The sequence below is a fragment of the Cervus canadensis genome, chromosome 23 (assembly GCF_019320065.1).
Source record: "Cervus canadensis isolate Bull #8, Minnesota chromosome 23, ASM1932006v1, whole genome shotgun sequence".
Taxonomy (NCBI): Eukaryota; Metazoa; Chordata; class Mammalia; order Artiodactyla; family Cervidae; genus Cervus; species Cervus canadensis.
Window position 1 is genome coordinate 21084134 of NC_057408.1, and position 26050 is coordinate 21110183.

At 47.2% G+C, this 26050-nt stretch overlaps 1 protein-coding gene across 1 annotated transcript in view; it reads left to right on the forward strand.

The window, feature by feature from the left end:
* The window catches only part of FBXO15 (F-box protein 15), a 37317-nt gene extending 14204 nt beyond the window's left edge, over positions 1-23113 (forward strand). The window contains exons 5-10 of the mRNA XM_043444111.1: positions 77-286; positions 3782-3908; positions 4930-5012; positions 5876-6018; positions 21440-21564; positions 22741-23113. Coding sequence (XP_043300046.1) covers positions 77-286; positions 3782-3908; positions 4930-5012; positions 5876-6018; positions 21440-21564; positions 22741-23010 — 958 coding nt within the window. The 3' untranslated portion in view covers positions 23011-23113. The remainder of the gene's footprint in view (positions 1-76; positions 287-3781; positions 3909-4929; positions 5013-5875; positions 6019-21439; positions 21565-22740) is intronic.
* The last annotated feature ends 2937 nt before the right edge of the window (positions 23114-26050 follow it).

The following is a 26050-nucleotide window of genomic DNA, read 5'->3' on the forward strand; positions in this document are numbered from 1 at the left end:
TTAGATGACATGTGGCAGACTTCGTTTTTATTTTTTGCCGTGAGGCAAACACTCTCGCTCGCTTTTCTGTCTTCAGAATGTCTGGCTTAGGCTGGGTGATCATACTGAGAGGGGACGATGGAAGAGAGTACACCATGGAGCACGCACACCTCTCCTTCAACGACTCCTCCGTCACGGTCATGTGGTACAGCAAGGCCTGGCCGCCGCTCGCCACGCTGTCCACCTTGGACCTGTGTGGGGTGACGCCGGTGTTCATGGGCCAGTCCAGGACCCCCACCAGGATCAGGTACGTGCTGGGGGCCAAGGCTGTGTCATGGGGAGCGACTCTTGGCCTGCTTTTCCTTGTTAAAAAATATTTTGATTTGATTGCATCTGCAAGCCTTCTCTTTCATTCTGGATTACTATCAAATAGGAAAAGAAGGGGCTTACGCATCGATAAGCTCATTGTTGTTTAGTTGCTCAGTCGTGTCCGACTCTTTGAGATCCCTTGGACTGTAGTTCGCCAGGCTCCTCTGTCTGTGGGGTTTTCCAGGCAAGAATACTGGAGTGGGTTGCCTTTTCTTTCTCCAGGGGATCTTTCCGACCCAGGGATTGAACCTGCATCTTTTACACTGGCAGGAAGGTTCTTTTCCAATGAGCCATCAGGGAAGCCCTATCCATGGCTTAGGGAATGGTTTTCTCGTGACAGTTTCCTGAATGATAGATGGCTGACCCTCTGAGGTTTTTCATTTTAAAACCATTCTAATACAGAGACATATAAAATGATTATATTTCCCTTCTTTAGTAGGTGATACAGTAGTCATAGTTTAAACATTAGACTGTGTAGTCATTCACTATTTTGTCTGCTTTTCTATTGAGCTCGCTGGTTGTGTCGTCTCCTGCAGGTGGCTTGCTGCTCCATGCCTCCACGCTCTCACCTGTGAAATGGGGTGAGGATGGCTGTGACGTAGTGTTTAATGTGTATGGCTGCTGTGAAATCACAGAATTTCACCATCCAGTGCGCACATCGGGTCTTACTGCTGCACATACATCGGGTCTGATGTGTCTTATTGCTGGTGCTTACGGAGTCCTTATTATTATTCTGTTGTGAGGCAGCTGTGCCGTGGGTTCACACTCATTCTTAGGCTTTTGGTTTTCCCAAGAACTCGGTCCTGCTTACTTTTCTAAGCTGGATTTTGTCACGTGTGGCATCCCGAGCTCCTGGATCTCCGTGTGTGGAAATGCAGAGGTGGCGGCTGCCTTCTCTGGCATCGGTTTCTCTCACGCCCCCAGCCCCTCTGACCTCGCAGTGCGTTGTTCTCACTGCCCTTCGAGCTGCAGCCCCACCACGGGCTCCGCTTCCAGCCCCTGCCAAGGGAGGTGTTGAAATCTCACTGCAGCATCTGCCTTCTGCTCAGTAGAACCGCCTTCTTTCCAGGTGTCCCTGGATGCAGACACGATTCTGCAGTTTGTGGCCGAGCCGCTTGTCTGTGGTCCTGCCTCCGGCGCTGGCTCTCTGAGGGCTGTTCCAGTGATCTCTGGTCCGGTTGTCGTGCTGTGACCGTGGGGGTGTCGTATTCCTAGTGCTAGTGAGTCCAGGTTTTATTGTATTCCAAAAATATTCTTACTACTGTGAAGGAAAACATGGGCATCACTTCCCTTGGCTATATTAACTAAAGATAGTTTGGGAACAGCTACTTTTTTGGAATGGTACCTTTATCTGCATGAATCTCTGAAATTCTACCTGGTATCATTGTGGACCCCAGATTTTTCTACTGCCCTGTTTAGGTTTTACGCACCGTGAAATTGTTTTCAGAGAGTGAGTCTGCAGCCTCTGTACCCGTGTGACTGAACAGTACGTACTGGCACATCATGAGATTATGGTTATAGGGACAAGGACAGAACAGTGTGCATCAAAGTAAAACGCTCCTGAAAGTTCATAAATGGGTGGTGTTGAATTGTAAACTCACTCAAAGATATGATGTTCCTGAAATTGTTATCCAAGTCAGGAATACCTGATACTGCACAGTGACAGAAAGCTAGCACTCACTGTGAAAATTCATTTAATGTAATTTATTTCCATTAAAACTCACTGAACTTCAGCCGGCATTTATTTGATCCAGGATGCTGAGCAAACTGAAAGTGCTTCTCAGGAGTCTGTTTCGATCGACTCTTTTATTGTAGGTTTGTGAGCAGATGCATCCATGGTGCAGAAATGAAAACCCTTCTGCATCTGTGTGACAGCAAAGGAGAGACATGGTGATTTTTATTTTGTTTCCTCTATGAGGATTTTTTTTAAAACAATGAAAGCCTTGTTTATGTGATTTCCAGTTTGCACATCCCTGTAACACGTGCCTTCCTAGTCGGACGGGTTATGCTGTCTGTGTCTCTGGTGTTCTTCAGGGGATGCTCTGCCTCCCGGACTTCTGAGAAATGTTGGGTCACCGTCAGCCTTAGTTTCTGTGTCAGGGTGAATTGTAAGGCCAAGGCCAACGGGGACTGGCATGGCCTCTGAGGTGTCCATCAAACTGGTCTGGAGCCGTGGTCTGAGGGCTGGGGCGTCAGGCTCCTTTCGGGGTGTTTTCCCAGCCCCACCCACTTGCATCCATGTTGGTGACATCATCGCAGTGGCTGCCGCCCCCGAGCCCCTCGCGGTGCCGCGTGCTCTAGGGAGGGGCTCTTGTGTCATCTCCTGCCTGCCCTCCCTCCCCGGACACCAGTGAAGTCACGCTGAGACAGCGTGCAGGGTTGGAGCTAAGCGTTCAGCTCTGGTTCTCCTAATTCTACACTCGGTCTCCAGCCTGGTGTTCAGCTTCCCCCAGGGTATTCGTCCCATGCTCGGTGTATTTTTAGATCCTTGCCTCACACTCACGCTCACCTAACCTGTGTGGTTCTTAGCACAAGAAGCTGGATGAGGGGCTCGGCTGGTCAGGTAGCCATGGAGGGGTCTGGTTTCCACACTTAGAGCCCCTCGATTTCAAAGAGTGCATGGTGGAACACCGTGGTTTTTACGTGCTTCTGCCTAACGGACATCTGAACACCCGTGACCAGCTGGCGTGTGTCTTAGGTGCTGGAGGGGCCCCCGGGGCCCCCCTCTCCTTAGAGAGTTCCCTCTGATTGGAGCTGAGCTGTGTTAACCGGCCACCGAGTCCTCCTCTCCCTCCCGGTTTCCTGAATTGCCTCCGGGAATGACAGACACCTCTGTCCGCAGCGATGGAGCAGGGGGATCAAAAGATCCTTCTGTTGATCTGTGGGCAGTAGCGCTGAGCTGTGTTCTCTTGCACATAGGAGTTACTTACTCTCAGATTCTGAATCGTAACAGAGTTCACGCTGCTTCTCGTTCATGAAAACCCTTGTGATTTTGGTTTAAATTTATTTTCTGATGTTAACAATTTCCACTGTTTCTGAGTTGTTCTTGATGATAACTTGAAGAGGTGACTCTGTTTTCAGGTAGACCAGTGGACCGCTCCTTTTTTGTCACTTAAGGGATTTCATCTTCTGCGTTATCGAGGGCCGTGCTTTGGGACTCTGCTCCTGATGGCGGTGGTGTCCAGGCTTATGAGGACGGCCCTCCTCTTGCCCCTGGGCGATGGTGCCGCTCACTGCAGCGAGGGCAGGGGCTGGGGAGAACTCTGGGTTTACCTGGTTTGCTTTTTATTTATGCAGGTTGTCTCTCCCTATGAGCTACCTGTGCATGGTTAGATGTTCCTAGAAGTCTCTCTAGACGCACTGAAGAGCGTGGGCAGCACAGGCCAGCCAGAGCTCATGTTCCTCTCTGCTTGCTTTGGCATGACGTTCAAAGGCCCCGATGGCATTCTCTGATCACCAAGTACCAGCTGAGCCAGCTGAGTGAGTCCAGCGCAGTGGGCGGCGACAGGCTGACACGGGTCTTCTGCCTGCCCCCCGGCCTCGTGGTGGGGCTCTGGAAGGTGAGCCCAGCGCGCACCCGCCCCGAGGCCTCCCGTCCACACCCCAGTCGCTCCCCTCGCGTGTGGGGCAGAGGGTGGGTCCCGTTCCTGCTGCCCCCTCACGCCTTCACCTTCCCGCCCAGGTCCCACTGCTGCCCGCGCCCGAGGTACAAACCCTTCCTGCCCGCCTGCTGGGTTCCCATCTCCCTGTGATTTCCCAGGACGTCCTCTCCCCTCCAGGCAGTCCATGCTCCTGCCTGCCGCTCTGCCGAAGCTTCTTCCTGCCCGTTTCACCCCGGGGGCTCACCGGTGTGTCTGCTTGTGGCAGGGGAGCAGCCCCCAGGCGTTTCCTTTCCAGCCTGCCAGCTCCTCCTCATCCCCTGGGCGGTTGTGGCAGTGAGGGGCGACAGTGTCCTGTTCCCCACGCGGCCAGGCCGGCTTGCCCCTGTGGCTGCGGCCTATGAACAAGCTGATTGTGAGAATGGTTCACACGTGTCCCCGATGACTAGGCAGAGCCCGGGCCCCCACGCCAGCCTCCAGACCTCCTCTCCCCTCATCCCGCCGTGGCCTCTGCTCTTCCTCACTCCCTCCCTCCGCGCATGGTGACTGTGGACCATGCCGCACATGGCTTGCTCTGGGCTTGTGAGTCGGTCCACCTGGGTTGGCCACACAGGTGCCAGGACTCTGGCTGACCCGATGGTGGAGGTCTCTTTATCTGTGAAAAGCCTCCGAAACGACCTGGAATTAACAGTGTATATTCTCACAGTCACCATACGTCACAGGGCACTCTGATGTTTCACGGGTGCAGGGTGTTAATGCTTTTGGCTCCACGCGCTGTGTGTCTCGGGTGCCTCGTGGTCGTGCCCTCACTGTGATGTCTTAAGTCTTATCAGATGGTGATGGTGAATTAGCACCACGGGGTCTCGGACGCTGAGACACCACATCTCTCTGTGAGATGCCGGTGCTGAGATCAAAAACAGCGACCCTGTAAACAATGAAAATATTTCCACTGACACACGTTTTCTTTTAATTGCCTTTGCAGAGGGAGGAGGAGCTGGCGTTCGTTATGGCAAACCTGCATCTGCACCTCCTGGTGGAGAGGAGCATGCTGGGGTCGCCTGTTGTGTATGTATCACCGTGCAGTTTTGTACAGTCAGCATAAGGGAGTCTGAGGTGAAACCGTCCTAACATTCTGAGAAGAGCTGCGAAGATACCCTGTTTTTAATCAGTAGCCGCAAGCTGACGGGCATAATCATGCAGCTTTTGCCAACGGTTACTGGGTTACCTGCGAGTAGCCTCTGCTGCACTCTCTAGGGCTCGGGCTGGCGCGCCGTGTGGGATGCGGTCTCTAGACCAGGGCAGCGCCTTGCAGTGCGAGGTTCGGGCGCTCTGAGACGCCGCCCGCTCCTGGCGCTGCTCCGCGTGCGCGTATTGCCACGGCAGGCAGCCCCTGGCCCCTGGGGTCTGAGCTCCAGGCGTGGGCTGTGCTGTCCGTTCCTCGGCTCCTCTCACCGCCCGGGGCCAGGGCACCCGCGTACCGACCTGGAAAGCTCCCAAGTGCGGCGCCGTTCCGCACGTTAGCTGCTAGCGTGTTTCTTCCTGGCTGAAGGCTCATTCAGCGTAGCTCTGGGTCTCCTCCCGGGGGTCCCTGCGCTGCTGGTCTGTTGTCCGGTGCGTCTACCTGCCACACAGTCAGCCCTCTGAGTGCCGGGACGACCCGGAGCAGAGCTGCTGTCCGGGCGGCTCCCAACCACGTTGCGTCCTGGCGGTCTGGGGGTGCCCAGGGAACATGCAACTTTTGCCCGTTTGTACAGAAGTTGAGAAGAGGAACACGTCCGTCCTTCTGAGCCAGTGGTATTGAACCCTGTCGGAACCCGCAGAGGGCGGGCGGCAGCTGGCGTCTTGGAGGGGTGCTCGTTTTTCGGGAGCCTTTCCCGTGGAGCTCCTCCTCTGGGCTAACAGACTCGCGCGTGTGTTCTGCCCCTCAGCCCCTACGAGCCGCCGCCTCACGCGCCCGTCTCGGACGACAGCCCCGAGCGAGGACTGCACGGCTACCGGCTCCACGTGGACATGCACAACGGCGGCGTGTCCTGCCTCTGCGGCTCCTTCTGCAACCTCTCCGCCAACAAAGGTGAAGCTCAGTGAGTTTGAGTTTTTGTTTCGGTGTGAAATTCAAAGACTGGAGAGGCGAGGGAACCACTTTTTATATGAGAGTTAAGGAAGGCCCCTGAGTGACCATGGACCCGTGTCCTTCCTGGCCCTCCGCGCCCTCTCCCTCCACAGACCCCTTATCGCAGGCTGTGGGGCTTCCGGGTCAGCCCTACCCTCTCCAGTTGCTGGCTCTGGCTCCATCTTCCCGTCCCCCTTCTCTACCTTCTGGAATATTCTCTGCTCGCCCTTTCCACTGGTACCTCGTGCTTTGCCTGACCACTGTCCCCTCTCCCACCCCGACTTCTTCCTTCTCAAAAGAGTGTGGTGAATGGGGTGGATGGCCCCCACAGGGCCCGTGTGGGGCGTGCCCAGGGTGAGGGCAAAGGAGCCTAGACGGGGTGGACAGGAGGCAGGGGGCGTCACCCCCCGGGTGGGGTGACGCAGACTCCTGCCCTGGTTCTCATGGTTCCCACCTGGTGTCCTTCCTTGTATCCTGTAAATTTGAACTTAGGTGTAGAGACTTGCATAGACTCAAGTTTCACACTGGTGGTAAGGGGGAAATTATATACTTCTTTTCTGAATGTTCTATTCCCCCAAATGCTTTCACCTAATGGATTTGACATCCATTAATACTCCCTGCCTGGGCGTCCCAGGTGGCGCTAGTGGTTAAGAACCCATCCCCCAGTACAGGAGACATGAGAGGCTTGGGTTTGATCCCTGGGTCAGAAAGATCTCCTGGAGGAGGGAACAGCAACCCACTCCAGGATTCTTGGCTGGAAAATCCCATGGACAGAGGAGCCTGGTGGGCTACAGTCCATGGGGTCACAAAGAGTTGGATACAACTGAAGCAGTTTAGCAGCACGTTAGCAATACTCCCTGCCTACATCATCTTTTTGTAGTTTAGAAAATCACGTCATTCTGTCGGCATTTATTAGCTGAGCTCTTGTAGAGAACTTTTCCCCTCATTAAATGGGTGACTTCCTGTAATGGCAGGGTAAATGCTTTAACCTTTCTCTTTTAACCACCAATTTGCAGATTACAAAATTGATGTATTTATCACCTGCTATGGTAGAAACAGTTTTGAGGACACTCTCTCCTGTTTTTCTTGTTTATTGTCACTTTGGACTCTTGGCTTTTTATGCACTCAATAATTTATAATCAGTTACAGACATTATTCTTTGTGAAGCTAAACTTGTCCCCAATTTGGTCACTGGAATCTACTTCAGGTAGGCTTCTCTGCCTGTTCATACACTTCCTTCTTCTCTGAGTCATCTTTGCATTTGTCTCAAGAAGATTTCTAGGCTTTCCTGTGGGTGTTGGCACTTTCATTACACTTATGAAGAATGTATATGTTAACCTAGGGTGAACTGACATCTTTGTTGTCTATTTGTCCCTCCCAAGTATGTGGAATGTCTTTCAGTTTGTTCAAAAATACTTTTATGTCTTTTGGAATGTATCAGAATTTTCTTCATACTCATTTTGCACATTTCTTAAGATTTTTAGTAACTATTTCCTTTGTCGTGTCTGCTATATCTTCCAATTGTTTTGTAATGTCTTTGTGTGGTTTTGGTCTCAGGTGACTGCTGATCTCATAGAATGAGTTGGGAAATGTTCCCAACTCTTGAATTTTAGGGAGGATTTTGGATAGAATTGGCAGTAGTTTTTTCTTAAGTGGTTGGTGGAATTCACCTTTGAAGCCATCAAGTCCTGGAGCTTGCTCTGTGGGAAGGTTTTTAGCTACACTGTCAATTTCCTTTATCGATGTTGGGCTGTTTAGGTTATCTGCTGCTTCTGTGAGCTTTGGTGTTTTGTGTCTTGCAAGTAATCTGTCTAAATATAAAGATTGATGAGTGAGTTCATCAGTGAGTGGGTTCATTGATGGGTGGGTTCATCAACAGAAGAACAACCCTGCTTCTTCTGTTGTAAATTTCTCCATGAATGTTTACCAGATGATGGGTACTTAAATCCATTATTTTATTGGTGGTTTAGTCACTAAGTCATTTCCCATTCTTGCGACCCTGTGGACTGTAGCCCACCAGGCTCCTCTGTCCATGGGATTTTCCAGGCAAGAATACTGGAGTGGGTTGCCATTTCCTTCTCCAGGGGATCTTCCCCACCTAGGGACTGAAGCTGGTCTTCTGCCCTGCATGTAAGTCTCCTGCATTGCAGGCAGATTCTTTACTGACCTAGCCACCAGGGAAGCCTGGTCCATTATTTTATTAGAGATTATAAAAGGATGATCCCTTAATTGTATCATTCCTTCTTCATCTATTATTAGCATTTGATAAAGACGGGTTTTCTTTTGTCAATTGTTAAGTTACCATGAAATATAATTAATAGAGGAAAGGCATGATACATGCTTGATTCTTTCTTGATTTACATACAGCATAGTAATTTATGCTATAATCGTCTTTGAAGATGACTTATAAGTTTTCTGTGCTCAGTTGCTCAGTCCTATCTGACTCTTTGTGACCCCATGGACTGTAGCCCACCATGCTTCTCTGTCCATGGTTTTCCAGGTAAGAATACTGGACAGGGTTGCCATTTCCTTCTCAAGGGAGGTATTATTGTTAATTCATGGATTGAAAGAGCAGAGGTTATTTATTTTGGTCCATTTGAAGCCATTGTTTTATTATTATTGTGATGTTCAGACTGTCCTGTCATGGGTCATCTGCTTCTCTTCTTCTGACATGACGCTAGTCCTCTTTGGTAACTTGCTTGTGTTCCCAAAGGATGAGACGTTTCAATCTCACTTTGTCTGTTTCCCACCCAGACCTGGTCTTGGCCATTTCCCCAGGACCTCTGTTTCCGTTTATTTTTCACTATAGACTGTGGCATTTAGAGATAATAATCTATAGCCTAAGGACACCTGTTGCTCTTGGGTTTTCATCTCTTCTAGGGTTTTCACTGGGCAGAGCTGTGAGGTTTGTAGACTTTATAATATGTAGAAATAAATTATGCATTCATTTAAAGTAAAGATCTTGGGGTTTTTAATTCACCTATCATTTTTATATACTTGTATTTATTTTCTAATGCTGAAAGTCTTTGTTCCAAACAACATCAAAATATATAAAATTTCAACCCCCCCCCATACTGATATTACTAGTAATAACCTATTGCATGTTAGGGCTTCCGTTGTAGCTCAGTCAGTAAAGAATCTGCCTGCAATGCAGGAGATCTGGGTTTGATTCCCGGGTGGGGGTTTGATTCCTGGGGAAGGAAATGGCAACCCACTCCAGTATTCTTGCCTGGAGTAATCCCATGGACAGAGGAGCCTGGTAGGTTACAGTCTATGGGGTTGCAAGAGTTGGACATGACTGACTAAGCACACATTACATGTTATTTTAATTAAGATTTTCCTTGTGGCTTTTTATGTACTTAAGATATATATATCACATTAGAAAAAGTTAGGTCACCTAAAATAATTCTGCTTTGTGTGGTTATGCTATCACCTTGATACACAGTTAAGGTGATTTGTTTCAGTTGACTTATTTTTCAGGATTGCTTTGCTTCTGTTTTTGCATTAAGAAATTACATACCACATTTACATGGTCCAAAGTTGAAGTTATAAAACAGTGTAGTTCAGAGACGTTTACTTCTGCCATGTTTCTTCACTTCTGTTCTTTCCCTCCCTCCAAAGGGAATCCTTCATGTTAGTCTAAAGTTTCTTCTTTCAGTGTTTCATTTTGAATACATAATGCTATATATTAATATACGCATATTTCTCCCAGTTTTTAAAAATGAGACATACTAGACTCCCTTTGAAGTTACTTCATTTTTTCCAATTAATAAGTTATTCTGAAGATTAGTTTTTAGAGTAAGATACAGGTCTTTCTCTTTGTTTCCTTCCCCAGTAGCTCAGTTGGTAAAGAATCCGCCTACAATGCAGGAGACCCTGGTTCAATTCCTGGGTCAGGAAGATCTGTTGGAGAAGGGATAGGCTACCCACTCCAGTATTCTTGGGCATCCCTTGTAGCTCAGCTGGTAAAGAATATGCCTGCAATGCGGAAGACTTGAGTCCTATCCCTGGGTTGGGAAGATCCCCTAGAGAAGGGAAAGGCTACCCACTCCAGTATTCTGGCCTGGAGAGTCCCATGGACTGTATAGCCCAAGGGCTTGCAAAGAATCGGACACGACCGAGCGGCTTTCACTTGTTCATGTCTTTTTCTGTGGTTTCCAGCCTTTGCTGTTATAGATAGTGGTTTAGTGAATATAAAGTGAATAGGCTTGTTCACATATCACTTCACGTCTTGTCAGCTTGTCTTTGGGAGACTTTCTTAGAAATAGGATTGCTAGCTCAAAGAGTACATTGAAAATGTAATATTGAAAGATACTGGCAAATTCCCCTTTGTGAGAGTATTTCCAACTTAATGGGGAATTAAGTTAATAAAATATATTGTCACTAAATACATTTCTTCTAGGTTTTTGTTATATGTCCTCTTGAGTTTCTTTCTATTCCTGGATTTGTTGGATTTTTTACAAAAATCAGGAATAATTATTAAATGTTATGAAATAGCTTTGGGTAACTATTGATGATTTCTTCTCCTTTACACTATTAACATAGTAAATTTCATAAATACATCTTCTATGGGAAAGTTAACATCCTAGAGTCCCTAAGACAAGCTCCTGTTCTCATATATGTGCTTATTTAAAATACTAGTTTTAGTTATTTGGTTTCTAGTATTTTCCATTTAAACTCAAACTATAGTTTTCAGTTTTTTATGTTTTAAATTTGTTTCTTTTTCAGTTATAAGCAGATTTTCTACTTTTAATTGAATCAGTTTTAAGATTGGTATAATTTCCTAGAAATCATCTGTTTTGGGCTTTATTTTGATCTTTTCCTAGCTTTTTGAGTTGACTCCTTAGGTTGTTTAACTTTCAGATTTTCTCCCCAACACCCCCCCGCCCCCGCCCCCAGTTCCCTTTGTGCCCAGAATCTTGGAGTCTTGAGGTTGGAAGGAATTGAAAGGTGATCTAAAGAATGATCCATTCTGGACTTGAAATTGCTCTGCCCAGAAACAGCCCACCTGCCTTTTTTTCTGCTTTTCATTGAGCCCAAAGTAGTTTCTCTGTCCGTCCACCCATTTACCTTGATTCTGTTATTTAAAGGAGAGAATGAAGTCTCGCCCCTTTCCCTGGGGCGCACTGTTGCGGGGCTGCTAACATGCGCACCTGTTCCCAGGGCACCGTGTGCATGCCCGGGGCTGCTGCTGTAGAGGGCCTGGTCTCGCACTTCAGGGCTCCAGCCCTGGGCCCTTGGGTGCCCTTCGCGTCCCGCCATCCCAGCCTGACACAATCTCTCTTCTCCAGGGGCTGGGCCCAGGCCCGTGTCGGGGGGGCTGCTAGGACTTCAGAGGAGAGGACCCCCTGCTCCTTGTTCTCGGGGAGCACCGCGTCCTGCTGACCACACTCTGCGCCCCTCATGCCTGAGCTGTGCCCTTGATTGTGAGGAGGCCAGGATGAGGGTGGCAGAGAGCCTGGGCGGGCCCGAGTCGTGCCTGTGTGAGTCTTCACGGTGAGCCTGGGGGCTGGGCACTGCGCCCACTCACGGGTCACTGCGCCCACTCCCGGGTCACTGCTCGAGCGGCTGAAGCGTGTGCTTGGGGTGCCCCGGCTGCGCCCCGGGCTGACTGCGGGGCCCAGGGTCTCGAGCACTTGGCTGCTGTCTCCTGTATGCGGTACTTTGCAGCGACGTGCTTTCTCCTGCGTGTGACTGTCTTTTCAAGGCGATGGGCTCGCAAGGGTGTCAGGTGGGGGCCCTTCTCTGCTGGAACGCTGACGTACCCTGAGAAGGTGAGATGATTGTTAGGTCATGAAGGAGGCTGAGTAAAGGAGAATGGCAGCCTGCGATGGGAGCAATTCAATTTGCCTTTCATCTGTTGTTTTCACCGTAAGGGACGTTTTCCCCATAAGGCTTCACACGACACTCTTGCATGTTTCCTCTGCCTGTGGTTCCGCGATGTGGACCAGCAGAGGGTGCTGTTGCCATCAGAGTCGTCATCCCTCTTTACCAGAGTACAAACCCACACGTCCTCTAGGTTTGTGAGAAATGTGCTTGTGGTTCCAGGTGGTATATTTAGTCAATTCCAGCTCTGTCATTGCGTGAGGGGATGACAGCACAGTGCCCCCGTCAAGGGTAAATGTTTTATCCTCACGGCCCTAGAATTGCAGGGCGCTGAGCAGCCTGGCCTGACTTCGGAGGCAGCCTGCAGGGAGCGGCAAGACCTTGGGCAGCTCGCACCTCCTTCCTCCAGATCCTTGAGGTTTTTCTCCTCTCCTGACTTTGCTCTGTATCCTCGCGGTAGAAAATCTTAGCCATTAAAATGACAGCTACGCCCTTAGTTCTGTGAGTCCTCCCAGTAGGTCCTCTGGGTCTTGGGGACCCAGTGCCAACCATGTACCCACAGCTGTAAAAGTACAGAAGTCATAATGTGCCCAGGGAAACTCAGCCCCGCTCCCCTCCCCAAGGCCGTGCAGTCACATAGGATTGTGACGGCACCTGCCGAGTGCTGTCTGCCTGAGAAGCGTGTTGGAGCCTCAGCACCCAGGGCTCTTACTGGGGCTGGCCATGTGGGCACCCTCTGCCAGCCTCACCCACATTCCAGACTCCCAGGAGGAAAGGTGTTCAGCATGGATCACGTTGTCTGCTCAGTCAGAGAGGAATGGTGAGGTGGGAATCCTCCTGAAACCCGTCTCCAGACCTCAGCCAAAGGCCGGCAGGCTTTCTAAGGGTAGTCTTGTCTCAGGATGCCAGTGCAGTTCACCCACCGGAGGAGCAGACAGGAAGCGGTCCAGTCGTGTCTTTGAAATGTAAATGGACCCTGAAAAGGAGCACGTTCAGCAGTGTGAAGTATGAAAGAATGTGTATTTTTTGATCTTAGTATCAAGCTAATTATTACCAATTTTCAGAAGCTGGAGGAAAAAGATTTTGCACAGTACAGCGTGTTGAGACTTATTATCAGTGTTGAGACTTATTATCAGTGTTGAGACTTATTATCAGTGTTGACAGGGAGAGTGATGGTAAAGAGGCAGAGGAAAAGAATTTTTAAATAACAAAGTATGCTGCTGGTGTCATTTGAGTTGTTACAAAAATGCATTTAAAAATTAATGGCTTTTTCCTTTTATGGGATTTGAAAATTCTGAATATGTGGACATTTGTAAAGAAGCAAACAAAAATCGCCCAAGGACAACCCTTGTTTCTCTTTTGGTTCATTTTCAAATCTCTAGCTGTGTTTATATTTGTGGACCACATTGTGGGAGCAGTGCCTGCTTTTCCCCCACATCACTAAATAGCCTTTGAAAAATTAGACTTTGGGAAGTTTATGACAACCTGTTGTTTGGTTTTATCATGCTTTATTGACCTATGCTCCTTCTGTTGGGCGTTTAGGTCTCCTTTTCCATGATTACACCGCTACTATCATGAGCATTATTTTGAAAAACGTTTGGTAATTTGAGAGGTGAAAATGACATCTGATTGTTTTAAGTGTGCAAACATTGAATGTTAGGTTGATTGTTTAAAAAGCCCGTGGACTGTAGCTGAGTTTGGCGGTTACTGAAGCACTGTCAGGTGGGCTGTTTCAGGGCACCTCAGCTGTTGAGGCTGCAGGGGCACCTGTCACGGGTGTGTGACCTGTGGCAAGTTGAGAGAGGAAGTGAGGAGTGTCCCAGGAGAGGAGGGTATGTCAGTGCTGTCTGGTTTTTGTGTTTCTTTCCTAACTAAATTTCCAGTTGTTTGTGTTTAATTGGTTCCACTGTTTTAAGTGTTTACTAGATCTATATGAGTTATATTGGTTGCAAATATTTTCAACATTTTGTCTTTTGCCTTTTAAGTTTTGTACATGTTGCTTTGGATCTCCCCCTCACTAAGTTTTTTTTTTTTTAAATATTTATTTATTTTGCCAGGTCTTAAATGTGGCATGAGGAATCTTGCGTTGCAGCATGTAGGGTCTAGACCCCCCCACCAGGGATCAAATCATGGCTTCCTGCACTGGGAGTGTGGAGTCTTAGCTACTGGACCACCAGGGAAGGTCCCACTCAAAATTTTTCATTGTATATCATCAGTCCTTTAGAAAAAAGTCCTTTAAAAAAAAGGACTGTTGTTTCTTCCAAGATTTTTACAAGTAAAAAGCACCCACGTGGCAAGGCCAGGCGAACATTCACCTATGTTCCCTTTCGATTATCTCCCTTCGTTTTGTAAACCCAAGGCTTCCCTCAAATCTCAGCCCGGTAAAGAATTCGCCTGCAATGTGAAAGACCTGGGTTCAATCCCGGGCTGGGAACGTGATCACAGGCAGCCTGCAGTTCCCTGCCTTCCCGTGAGGCTCTTTCTCTGCTGTGGGCCGGCCCCTTCTCCCTGTGACTCTACCGGGCAGGAAGTTTGTCCAGCTTTACTTGTGGATTTTGTTATGAAAATGTGTCCCTCCCCCAGCGTCCTGTTTCTTACCAAAGAACTTTTATCGAAAACATCTCAGTTATTTCCATCCATTTATTGTTTTAGATGTATTTAAAGTAATCACTTGGCCAGATTTTAAGTGTCTTATTTGGATTTTGATCAGATTTGTATTGAATGTGTACATTGATTTGGAAGGAATTGATGTGGTTTCATTCAGGGCTCTGGACTTTCTGTTAAGTTTTCTTCCCTCTCCTTAGGAGAAATGTTTGTTACATAGGTCTTTGACTTTTTTCAACTCATTTTTGTGTCATTGTGAGTGAATACTCTTTAGGTTATATTTCCATTATCTGTTACTAGATTCGTTTTATATCCTTTGGAGATTTTGTGATGTGCTTTTCATTAAAATGCTGATTAAATAATTAATGGTGCAGTACTCTGTAAGGCTCAGTAGAAAACAGTGAGGGATCTGAAAGAAGTTATGGGCCTGAGAAACTTTTACTCTGCAAAAGTGTAGGGTTGTTCATCTTTTGAGGTGCAGAAACTGTTTAGCCCAGATAACCTCTTTTTAAGAAATTCTACTTTAAATTTTTTATGGTTTGTTTGAGATATGTTTCTTATATAGTATGTTACCCCATTTTTATTGGTTGTGATTCCAAAAATAGATAGTATTTTGTTTCCTCTGTTCCTTAATACTAATTACTTTCTGTGTTTCTAGGTCGAATTATCCTGTCTATACATTTATGGTAACAGGAAGGCATTAGAAATTGTTTAGTATTTTCTAGGTGGTGATTATCTAGAAAAATTACAGCAGATAATTTTCATAGCATCTTTGTCAGTGGTGATGGTTACCTTTTCCCTGTTTTGCACATTCGGTGGCCCATTATGGACAAGTCAGCACTACAGACTGCTGTCCACTCGGCAGTAGGACATAGACCTCCATGTAGTGTACGTCACGGCTCGTTGGGAGTCAGTGGTCTTTTCCCTGACGCAGGACGGGCGATGTGATTTGTGGGGCCCTGTGTAAAATGAAACTTTGAGGCTCCTTGTGAGAAAATTATTCAATTCAGAATGGTGACATTAAACCAGGAGGGTCCTCTGCAGATGTACAGGTTGTGGCCCCTGAAGCTGGCGAGCCTGTCCCCTGGCCCCTATCTGCCCCAGCCTGGGGACCCAGGACCTGTGTGAAGGAGCCTTGAGGTTCTGAAACTATTTATCATTGTTTAGTTGCTCAGTCGTGTCCGACTCTTTACAACCCCATGGACTGTAGCCCACCAGGCTCCTCTGTTCGTGGAATTTCCCAGGCAAGAATACTGGGGTGGGTTGCCATTTCCTCCTCCAGGGGATCTTCCTGACTCAGCGACAGAACCCACGTCTCCTGCATTGGCAGGTGGATTCTTTACCACTGAGCCACCTGGGAAGACTTACATGAGCCCTTTTCCTCCTCTTTTACATTTCTGGCCTCTTTACTTCTGTTTGAGATTCTAACTTCATGAATGCCCAGAAGTTCCTTAGAGAAAATCACAAATACATGTCCACTGGGTCTGTCAGATTTTTTTCTTCATGTTCAGGGACCTGGTCTGTAACTGCATTTAGCTATTTACATTTTATGTACATCAGGGGTTTGAAATAATAGACATGTCTGAAGATTATCTGAAGATAATTATCTAAGAAAAATAGCAAAGCCGTGTGTATTCCAGGGGAGATTTACTTTAGACAGCTGCTAGGAGATTTTCTCACCTTAAGAATTAGTGCCATTGTTGTTTGATCATTAGAGTTGTTCCTAATTACTACTTTATAGCATCAGGTCTCCGCAGCTGTAAATTGTTAACACTCTGTGGCATGTATTTCTAGGTTTATGGGGTCTCCCTCTCTCTTTATCCAAAACTTGCACAGACACCTGAGAGTTGCTTCCGTTCCATTTATTTGTGCTCCTGAGCTGGTCTCCAGATGGTGATCAAGGGTTCTGTCTTGTTCAGTTTATCTGTTTAGTTAACCTGTGCTCTGCCGTCCTTGCCTCAGGCAGTTCTAATCTAACTGAACCCCCACATTCTGTGTTTTTTGCTTTAGGAAAAAAATCACTGGTCTCTCCTCCCCACTGTCTTTACTTCCCGCTTTTTCTGTGTTCTGTTTATGATGCAAAAAATGAACTCTAATCATAGCTGAGAAATGAGAACTGTTAATAGTAGTGTCATTAATATGCCACAGAAGACCTGACCTTTATTCCTAGAGACTAGGTTATTTCAGGAAAGAGATCAATAGTCCAGTATCTTTAAATGTTCAAGAGTATAGGGCTCTCCTGGAGGCTCAGATGGTAAAGAATCTGCCTGCAATGCTGGAGAGCCGGGTTCAATGCTGGAGAGCCGGGTTCAGTCCCTCGGTTGGGAAGATCCCCTGGAAAAGGAAATGGCAACCCACTCTAAAGAGCTGGACATGACTGAGTGGCTAACACACAGGGGTTTAGGAAAGGAAGAGATGAACGCAGTTAGAAGGGTGCTGTCAGCCGCAGAGGTGACTGGTAAGCTCCCTAAGGCACTGGGGGATGAGGAAGCGAGGACTCAAGTGGGCCCTGCCCGGAGTTACAGGTTGGATGGGAGAAGCAGGGCTGGTGCGTATGCAGAGGGGCAGGCCTTTGGAGGAACACTGATCAAGGTAACAGCTAACCCTTGAGTGCCTCATTTTCTGTAACTTTCCCCTCTACTTTCCAACTTAGAGGAAATTACAGGAATAGTTCAAGAACTCCCATATACATTTTTCTTTTTTTAATGATAGATTAGTCTTGCTTGTTCTAGGACGTCATACAAACGGGCTCGTACAGTATGTCCTCGTGTGTTCAAACTCTCAGCATAGCGTCTTTGTGATGCAAGGGTGATCGTCATTCCTATTTATTAATAAATTGTATTCCATTGAATAAATACACCAGAATTTGCTCACTTGTTTTTCTGTTGCTACAGAAGGAATTTGGGTTGTTTTCTGGTTTGGACTGTTAGGAATAAAGCTACTATAGAATTCTTAGAAAGTTTTTTTTTTTTTTTTTTTTTTTTTGTGGGCATACATTTTTATTTCTCTTGGCTAAATACCTAGGGCTGAAAAGTTGAATCTTAGGGCAGATTTATGGATTTAAAGTTGACAATTTTTTTTTTTAATGTATAAGAAATTTTTATGTATTAGAAGTTACCAAACTTCAGTTTTTAGACTGGTTATACCATTTTACACTCTCATCATCTGTGTCTGAGTGTTCTGTTTGCTCCATATCCTGGGCAACCATTGATGTTATTAGTCTTTTAAATTTTAGCTAATGGCTGACAATGGTAAGCACTTTTTCACGTGCTCATTATCCATTTGTATATCTTGTTCTTGGAGTGTCTTTTAATCCTTGTGTCTGTGTATTTTGTCTCTTTATTCCTCAATTGTTAGAGTTTTTTATATATTCTGGGTAATAGTCCTTTACCAGATACATGTTATGCAAATATTTTTTCCCAGTCTGTGGCTTGCTTATTCATTTTCTCGGTGGTTGTGGTTTAGTCACTCAGTTGAGTCTGACTCTCTATAACCCTGTGGACTGTAGCCCTCCAGTTTCCTCTGTCCATGGGATTCTCCAGGCAAGAATACTGGACTGGGTTGCCATTTCCTTCTCCAGGGGTCTTCCCGACCCAGGGATTGAACCTGGGTCTCCTGTATTGCAGGTGGTGTCCTGCGTCGCAGGTGAATTCTTTACCAACTAAGCTACCAGGGAAGCTCCTCATTTTCTTGGTGGTTTTAGTGATTTTACCATTTTAGTGATCAGAAGTTTCTCATTTTGATGAAATCTCATTTTTCTTTTTTGTTTTATGGTATTATTTTCTGTTAAGAAAATAAACTTCAGCACCAGGTTATGGAGATATTCTTTCTTCCAGCTGGATTATGGTTTAAGTCTGTGAACCATCCTTAAATAATTTTTGTATGAAGTATGAGGCAAGGGTTGAGGTTCATTTCATTTTCCAAAATGAATAGAAAGTTGTTCTTACACCATTTGTGAAAAGGCTTTCTTTTCTCATTGAATTATTTTGATGTTTTTGTCAAAAAATCAGTTGCTTGTAAAAGTATTGGTCTATTTCTGGACCCATCTGTTCTACATTGTTCATCTATTGATCTTTATATTAATACCACACTGTCTTGATTGCTTTAGCTCTTTAGTAATTCTTGAAGTCAATTATTTTTTTTTTTCAAGATTGTGTGGCTATTTTAGGCCCTTAGCATTGCCATGTGAATTTTAGAATCAGCTTGTCAAATCTTATTTTTTATTGATAAATTAGTTATTAAATACCTGCTGGATGGTATATGTATGGCTGGATTCCTTTGCTGTCCACCTGAGACTGTCAGAACAGTGTTTGTTAATCAGCCATACCCCAGTACAAAATAAAACATTTAAGAAAACACCTGCTGGGATTATGATTGAGAGTATTAAGCCTGTATATCAAATTTGGGTAAATGGACATCCTCACAGTCTCAGGTCTTGCAATCCATGAACATGGTGCATCTTTCTGGCTGGCAGTAGACTTAACTCTTTAGATGGATTATTATTGTTGGGATAATACATAAAAGTGCTTAGCGTGGCATTTATAATGACCCATCCTCTAATGTTACTATTTACTGTTAGTTCCATTAATCACACAGCTTTATAAAGTACTTACTGTTCGAATCTCCTTTTGATCGGCTTGGAGCTTGACCATGGTCACACTGCTAGTAAATGCCTGGGAAGGGTTTGAAATGAAGTCCTTACGACTCTTAGATCTCGTGTTTGTAAGCACATGTCCTGAAAGCCAAGGGTAGTGAGCCTTGTGTTGTATTTCTCTGCGGTTTGGGGGTAGCCTTTATGTGTTAGCCGGTTAAGGTTAGACAGGATCCAACAACAGAGTTTATTCCGAATGGTTTACGCGTCGGAGGAGTTTAATGAGGGTGTGTTGGCTCACAGTCTCCCTGGAGAGCTGTAGCTTCTCCCGTGAGAGCATCACCCTGTCACACCAGGAGCTGACCCCAGAGCACTGCCTGTGCCCCTGGCCCCATCCGTCAAGGCAGCTTTCCCTTCTCTGCCCCCACCTACTGCTCAGACTGACCCAGGCGAGCAGGGATGCGCCCCAGCCAGGAGCCAGGCCACTCACCCCCGGTCACAGGAGGGCTGGGGTGGCAGGCAGGGACCCCAGGGGATCAGCCATGGTTGGGGGGCTGCAGCTGGTTCCCCAGCATGTCTGGTCTGTGCGTTCATACTTTCTACTCTGTTGGTAGTAAAATGAAAACAAAGCCTCTTGAGAATCTAAACCCACATTATACATTCTCAGCTAGTATTTAAACCAATGGGTGATCCTGTTTCCCTGATTTCATATCCATTTTAATCTGTCGTAACATGTCATGTAGACACATGACATGGTCTGGGTTGCGTTTCTGCCGCTTCCCTGCTGTGTGGCCTCACGGAGGGTGCTGTTCACCTCTCTGCTTTCTCAGCTATGAGCTCAGAGACGCACAGTGTCTGATGAGTAGTCCTGTTCTGGGCTGTTCTTTTAAGCTGCTGGGCACACAGTGCCTACCTCATGCCTGGTGTACAGGAAATACGCAGAAGCGTGACCCGTCTCACGCACACTCACCGTCACACCTGCGTCCTGTGTGCAGATCGCTTACATGGAGGGAGAGCTTCCCCGTGTTCCGTCTCAGAGGCGGAAGCGCTTGCCGGGGTCGGTGGGGAGAGCGCTGACCGTGAAGACGCCACAGTGTCCTTGCTGGTCTCCAGGGGGGATGCCTGGTGATGACGGACGAGCAGCGGTCCTCGCTTCCTGGAGACATTTCATGTTTACTGACTTGGACGGATGCCACTGAGCTGTCACTGGCTGTGGTGCCTTGGAGTCCACTTTCTGCTGTGGCCCGAGGACCGGCCGGCAGTCCCCCGCGTGGCTGTGCGGTGACACGGGTCTGAGCAGGGCCACGTCTGCTGGGAAGGATGGCATTGCCTCGCCTCCCCCGAGGCCTCGCTGGAGAAGCCGGCGAGGAGGGACCTGGGCTGCCCCGTCCTTGGACCGGAGCCGCTGATGTGCCCCACGGAGCTGGAGCCGCACTGCCCGACGGCACTCCGCTCAGAGCCTGTGTCCTGCCTATGTGAGGACGCTGTGCCGAGTTCCCAGAACCGGACTCTGGCTCCCGCGGCAGCTCAGCTTTGGCTTTCTTTTGTCCTGTGAATGAAACGGCGTGGGGTCAGAGAGCTTGTGCTCTTCCTGGCTGTCCTCCCGCTGCTGGCCTGTGACTCACACCTCACGCTCGGGCAGGTGTGGCCTCTGCAAGTGAAGGCCCGTGACCCTGTCATGGGTGATGCAGCCTTAGCAGGACGCGTTACAGTGGGTGCAGGAGGGTCTGCGGCCCCGCGGGCCCCAGGCGTGCATGCAGCCCCACCGTGACGGCCCCCGCGGTCAGGCTGCTCGCAGGCTGCTCAGCGCTGGTCTGCATGGCCCGGGATTTCTGCTTGTTTCTCCGCTTGTGAGGACACACTGTGCGGGGGCTCCTTTCCTGACCGTATCCACGGTCACCTGCTCTCCCCGCTCCTTTCTCTGGACATCTCTCTCTCCCTCACACTTAATGCCCTTTCTCTGCACTTTTTGGCCCCTGTTTTCTTAAGCTCCACCGCTCTGTTTCCCCACTTTCCTTAGGTTTTAGGTTAGGTTTAGGTGTTAGGTTTTATCAGATCAGTGGAACCCCTGGTGATCTCTCAGCGGCCTCTCCATGGTGACAGGGTGCTGTCTGGGTTCACCCCAGGGGTCTGTCCGTCTCTCTGGTGAGACACGCTCATTTCTCTGTCTTGGGAATGCGGGTGCAGATGCTGGTGCCCTGACCTCAGCCAGATGCTGGGGTCCCTCTTTCCTTCCATCTCCAAACCCAGCTCTTAGATCCACGAGGCTTCTTTATAGTGGCTGACCCGGGAAATGGGGGCTGACCTGTCGTCCTGCGTTGGTTGGTATATAGTAATTTTAAAAATCTTCAATCTTTCCAGGATGCCTTGAAAATGAATACATGAAGCTCAGTGTGATAAGTTTTAAAAATAATACAGAACACCTACCTCTTATTGGAAAAGTTGGCCTTTCTTGGAAAACTAATAGTTTTGATGGCTGTATAAAGGTAATTTTTTTTCTTAAAGTACTTGGTCTCTGTATCATTAACGTGTCTGATGATATGTATGTGTGATGCTGCTTTTAAAGTCCTAGATTGATTGATCTGGTGTCGGAAGAGTCGTGCACGTCTTCTTACCACTGACCATCAGTTGATTGACTTATCCAACGCTTACTGAGTGCCTTTTATTTTCCACTGAGCGAGGTGGGTGGGTGGCACTCAGCACCGTTTCTGAGCGTTGTTGATTGCACCCACGCATGCGTTCCCTCAAAGCCCTTTTGGCTGTTTGTTTTATGGAGAAAGAGTGGAGCTGTAGGTTGCACCAGGCAAATCGCATTTACTCAAAAACGTCTTACTCATACACCCATTTAAAGTATATTGCAGTTCCGTTCCAGCATACAGATATTTCCTTGAACAGTTAAATCAGAATTTGCCTCTGTCACAAACCAGCCACACAGCCGGGAGGCTTGATGTGGCTGGGGGTTGGTCCGGGGTGGCGGAGGAGCGTGGTTCTTGCAAAGTCTGGCTCCTCCTGTGACCCCTGTGCCTGTGGGCGCCCTGGTTCTCACTCCTCTCCTTCTGTATTTTGTGGGGTGAGCTGGATTTTCACGGGATGGTTCTGCTGTGGATGCAGAGGCCCCCAGTGAGCTGGCTTTATCCTGCCTAGGAGCATGGAAGCCTCGTCACAGGGGTGAGGGGTGATGACCGAGGCCAAGAGCCGCGTTGTCGCCAAGCATGAAGACCACCTTATTATCACTAAGGCGTCTCCCTTGACCCACTTGCTCTTTACTGTGATGAGATGTTTTATTAATTGTACGTGTAAACAGGTATTTAAGCTTCGGCAAAGATCTGTCATACACAAAAGAATATTGTTTCATTTCTTTGGGAGCGCAGGCCAGGCTTTTTAAAATGGGTTCAGATGAGTCTTACAGAAACATGTATGAGAACATTGAAATCACAGTAGATCTTGAGGACCAGGAAAGGCAGAACATCAACTTAAAGGGTCAGGAAGTCCACACACACTGCACGTGCTGTTCCCTCCTCCTGTAATTTTGTTCTCTTTCCTCTTCTCCCTCCTCTTTCACATAATCCTTCATGACGAGGCTTCATCTCACCGTTTACTAAATCAGGTCCAACTGGGATTGTTTTGCTTGCCACTTATGAATATTTGTGTTTATTTTGTAGAGTTGCTCTATAATGGACTTAACTCTTTTGGAGGAGTACGGGAAACCCTTCTGGTGTTTCAGCTCCCCGGTTTGCGTGAGATGCTGTCCCGGGCCCTCTCACGGCCCTCATTTCTTGGGGGAGGCATACTATGTGGACTACTCAGATTCGGAAGGCAGGCTGCACATGGAGCTGGTGTGGATCGAAGAGACGGAGGAGTACTTTATCGTCAGCCTGGCTCTCTACCTGCGGTTGGCAAAAGTAAACCAGTGGTTTGGGACAAAATACTAGCAGCAGCAATCGGTGGCAAATTATTATTGCTGTTTGTTTTCATTGGACTAACTGGTTTTGTTCTTGGTGTTTGTCTTGAGTTAAAATAAAGCACTGGTCTGTTTGGTGTTGTCTTATTTCACATTATAAATTATGATTCCTGGGTCATTTTAAAGTTAACATTTAGAAGATTAAGTTAAATTTTAAAAACATGAAAGTAGCACATCACAGTGGAAATTCATATAAAATAAAAAAGGGAAATACTTACTCTTCTCTTGCCCTTGCACTTTAAAATACAAGAAAATGGATGAGACTGGAAACTAGTAAGTTTTCTCTTGAGGGTGTGTGTGTGTGTGTGTGTGTGTAGAATAAAGATCATGTGACCTGATCTTTATAAAGGCACTGTGTGTGTGGGTGTGTGTTGGGTAAAGATCATGTGACCATTGTATGTATGTGTGTTTGGGGGGGTTTGTGTTGGGTAAAGGCCATGTGACCACTGTATGTATGTATGTGGATGTGTGTGGGGGGGTATGTTGGGTAAACATCATGTGACCACTGTATGTGTGTGTGTGGGGTGTGGGGTGTGTGTTGTATAAAGATCATGTGACCACTGTGTGTGTGGGGTGTGGGGTGTGTGTTGGGTAAAGATCATGTGACCACTGTATGTATGCGTGTGGGTGTGGGTTTGTGTGTGTGGGGTAAAGATTATGTGACCACTCTATATGTATGTGTGTGGGTGTGTGTTGGGTAAAGATCATGTGACCACTGTATGTATGTGTGTGGGTGTGTGTCTATGTGTGGGGTAAAGATCATGTGACCACTCTGTATGTGTGTGGGTGTATGTTGGGTGAAGATCATGTGACCACTGTATGTATGTGTGTGGGTGTGTGTCTGTGTGTGGGGTAAAGATCATGTGACCACTGTGTGTGTGTGTGTTGTATAAAGATCATGTGACCACTGTACCTATGTGTGTGGGGGTGTGAGTATGTGTCTGTGTGTGGGGTAAAGATCATGTGACCACTGTGTGTGTGTAGGGGGGTAAAGATCATGTGACCACTCTATATGTATGTGTGTGTGTGTGTTGGATAAAGATCATGTGACCACTCTATGGATGTGTGTGGGAGGGTATGTGTTAGGTAAAGATCACATGACCACTCTATGTACGTGGGTGTGTAGGGGTGTGTGTTGGATGAAGATCATGTGACCACTGTGTGTATGTGTGGGTGTGTGTGTGTATTGGGTAAAGATCATGTGATCTCTGTGTGTGTATATTGGATACAGAGGATTTTTTCTTTATAGGTTAGAACCCCAAATAAGGAAATACATTTAAATCTGAACTTCATGGTGTTCATTAGGATTAGAAAGTGCTTTATTCATGGCATTTAGCAGCCACATTAGTATTCAATAAAGGAAAGTAAAATAGACAAATGACCTGCTTCACAAGGAAAGATGCATGTGTAATCATCTGAAGAAATTGTCATTCCTTAGAAGAGAGAAGTGCGGCGCACATGCCGTTCAGACAGCAGCTCTGCATCTGTGGTGTTGGAAGCAGGTTGGTATGGAGAAAGAGGGCCGCTCTCCTTTCCCCAGCTGGACGGCACCGGGATGGAACGGGGAGCCGGGTAGTTGATGGCAGCACCGTGGGGGCTCAGTTACTGCACTTGTCTGCATCACAGCCGGCTGGTCCACGAGTGCACCCCAGGCTCCATCCATCCTCGGCTGTTTGCTGCGTCCGTGGAAACTACTCTAAGGGGCATACCAGCAGCGGGGGGAGCTCGCTGGAGGCAGGGGTTGGTGGGTGAGCGAGTCCTTCCCATCTGAGCTAACGTTGGAAGGGAAGGTTAGAGGGAGGGGCCGGTGAGGCACTGATAGTCAAGGCATCTCATCAAAGCCCTGTGCTCACCACCAAGTGAGGCTGGAAGACTCACCCTTGGCCCCACTTGCCCTCTCACGGGTCTGAGATAATACCCAGCTTTGGGCAGCTCCTTCCTCTCGTTTATCTCCATCTTTCTAAGTAAAGATCTGTAGCTGATTCTGGTTTTGTTGGTTTTAGCATCTATTGACTTATGGTCGATAAAATCTCTCTCTTTTACAGCAGCCGTCTCCCCTCTTGCACCATACCAGATAATTCCTGCAACATAAAATCCATTGTTGTTATTTGTTACTATGTAATATTGTTCCTGGTGAGGCTTCTCTCTTCTACAATCTTATTTTCTTGGATTAGTAATTGCCTTCTTTTGTTGACTTGTATGGGTTTTCATTGAACCTCAAGTTTTCCTTAAAGGTCTCTCCAGTGTTGCATGTGTTGGCCAATTTTTCAGTGTATCCCACCTCCTCTCCCACCCACACAGGCTTAAATATATCAAATACTCTCTAAATTCTACTGTGTCTTCCCACTAGGCTCGTCCCCTGAGTTCTGCCTCTGCTTCAGTCTAAATGTCTCTGTCCAGCCCTCCTGGACACCCCTCATCCTGAGAAGTCTCCTGTGTGCATCCTGTCTATGGAATCTTGTCTTCATTCTTGATTTAAAGTTGACCCTTGAACAGCACCTGTGTGGACCCTCTGCATAGTTGGAAATTGGAGTATGGTATAAAGTTGCCCTCCCTGTCCTGGCTGCCTCAGAATCTGCTCATTCACCCCACCTCAGATCGAGCAGTGCATAGTAGTAACTGCTGGAAAAAGCCCAAGTGTCCGTGGACCCACACAATTTGGACCCACGTTGTCAGGGGTCAGCTGTACATCTTTTCAATGGCACAGGTTTTCCTGTAGGTCTCGAAGGAAGTGTCACAGGAGATGCTTTTGAGGTCCATGAGTTTCTGAAAACCATCTGATAGTTTAACTGGGGACAAATTGTAAGAGGTAAAATGTTTTCTCTTAGAACTTTGAAGACAGCTTTTCTTGAGCATTTATCCTGTGGTTGTCCATGAGTATCTAATGCTCTTTGGGTGGATCTTCCTTTGTGTATGATCTGTAGTTTTCTTTCTGGAAACTTTTGGAATTTATGCTTGGTGTTTTGAAATCTCAATGTGATTGAAGTAGGTCTTTATCTTTCATTATGGGT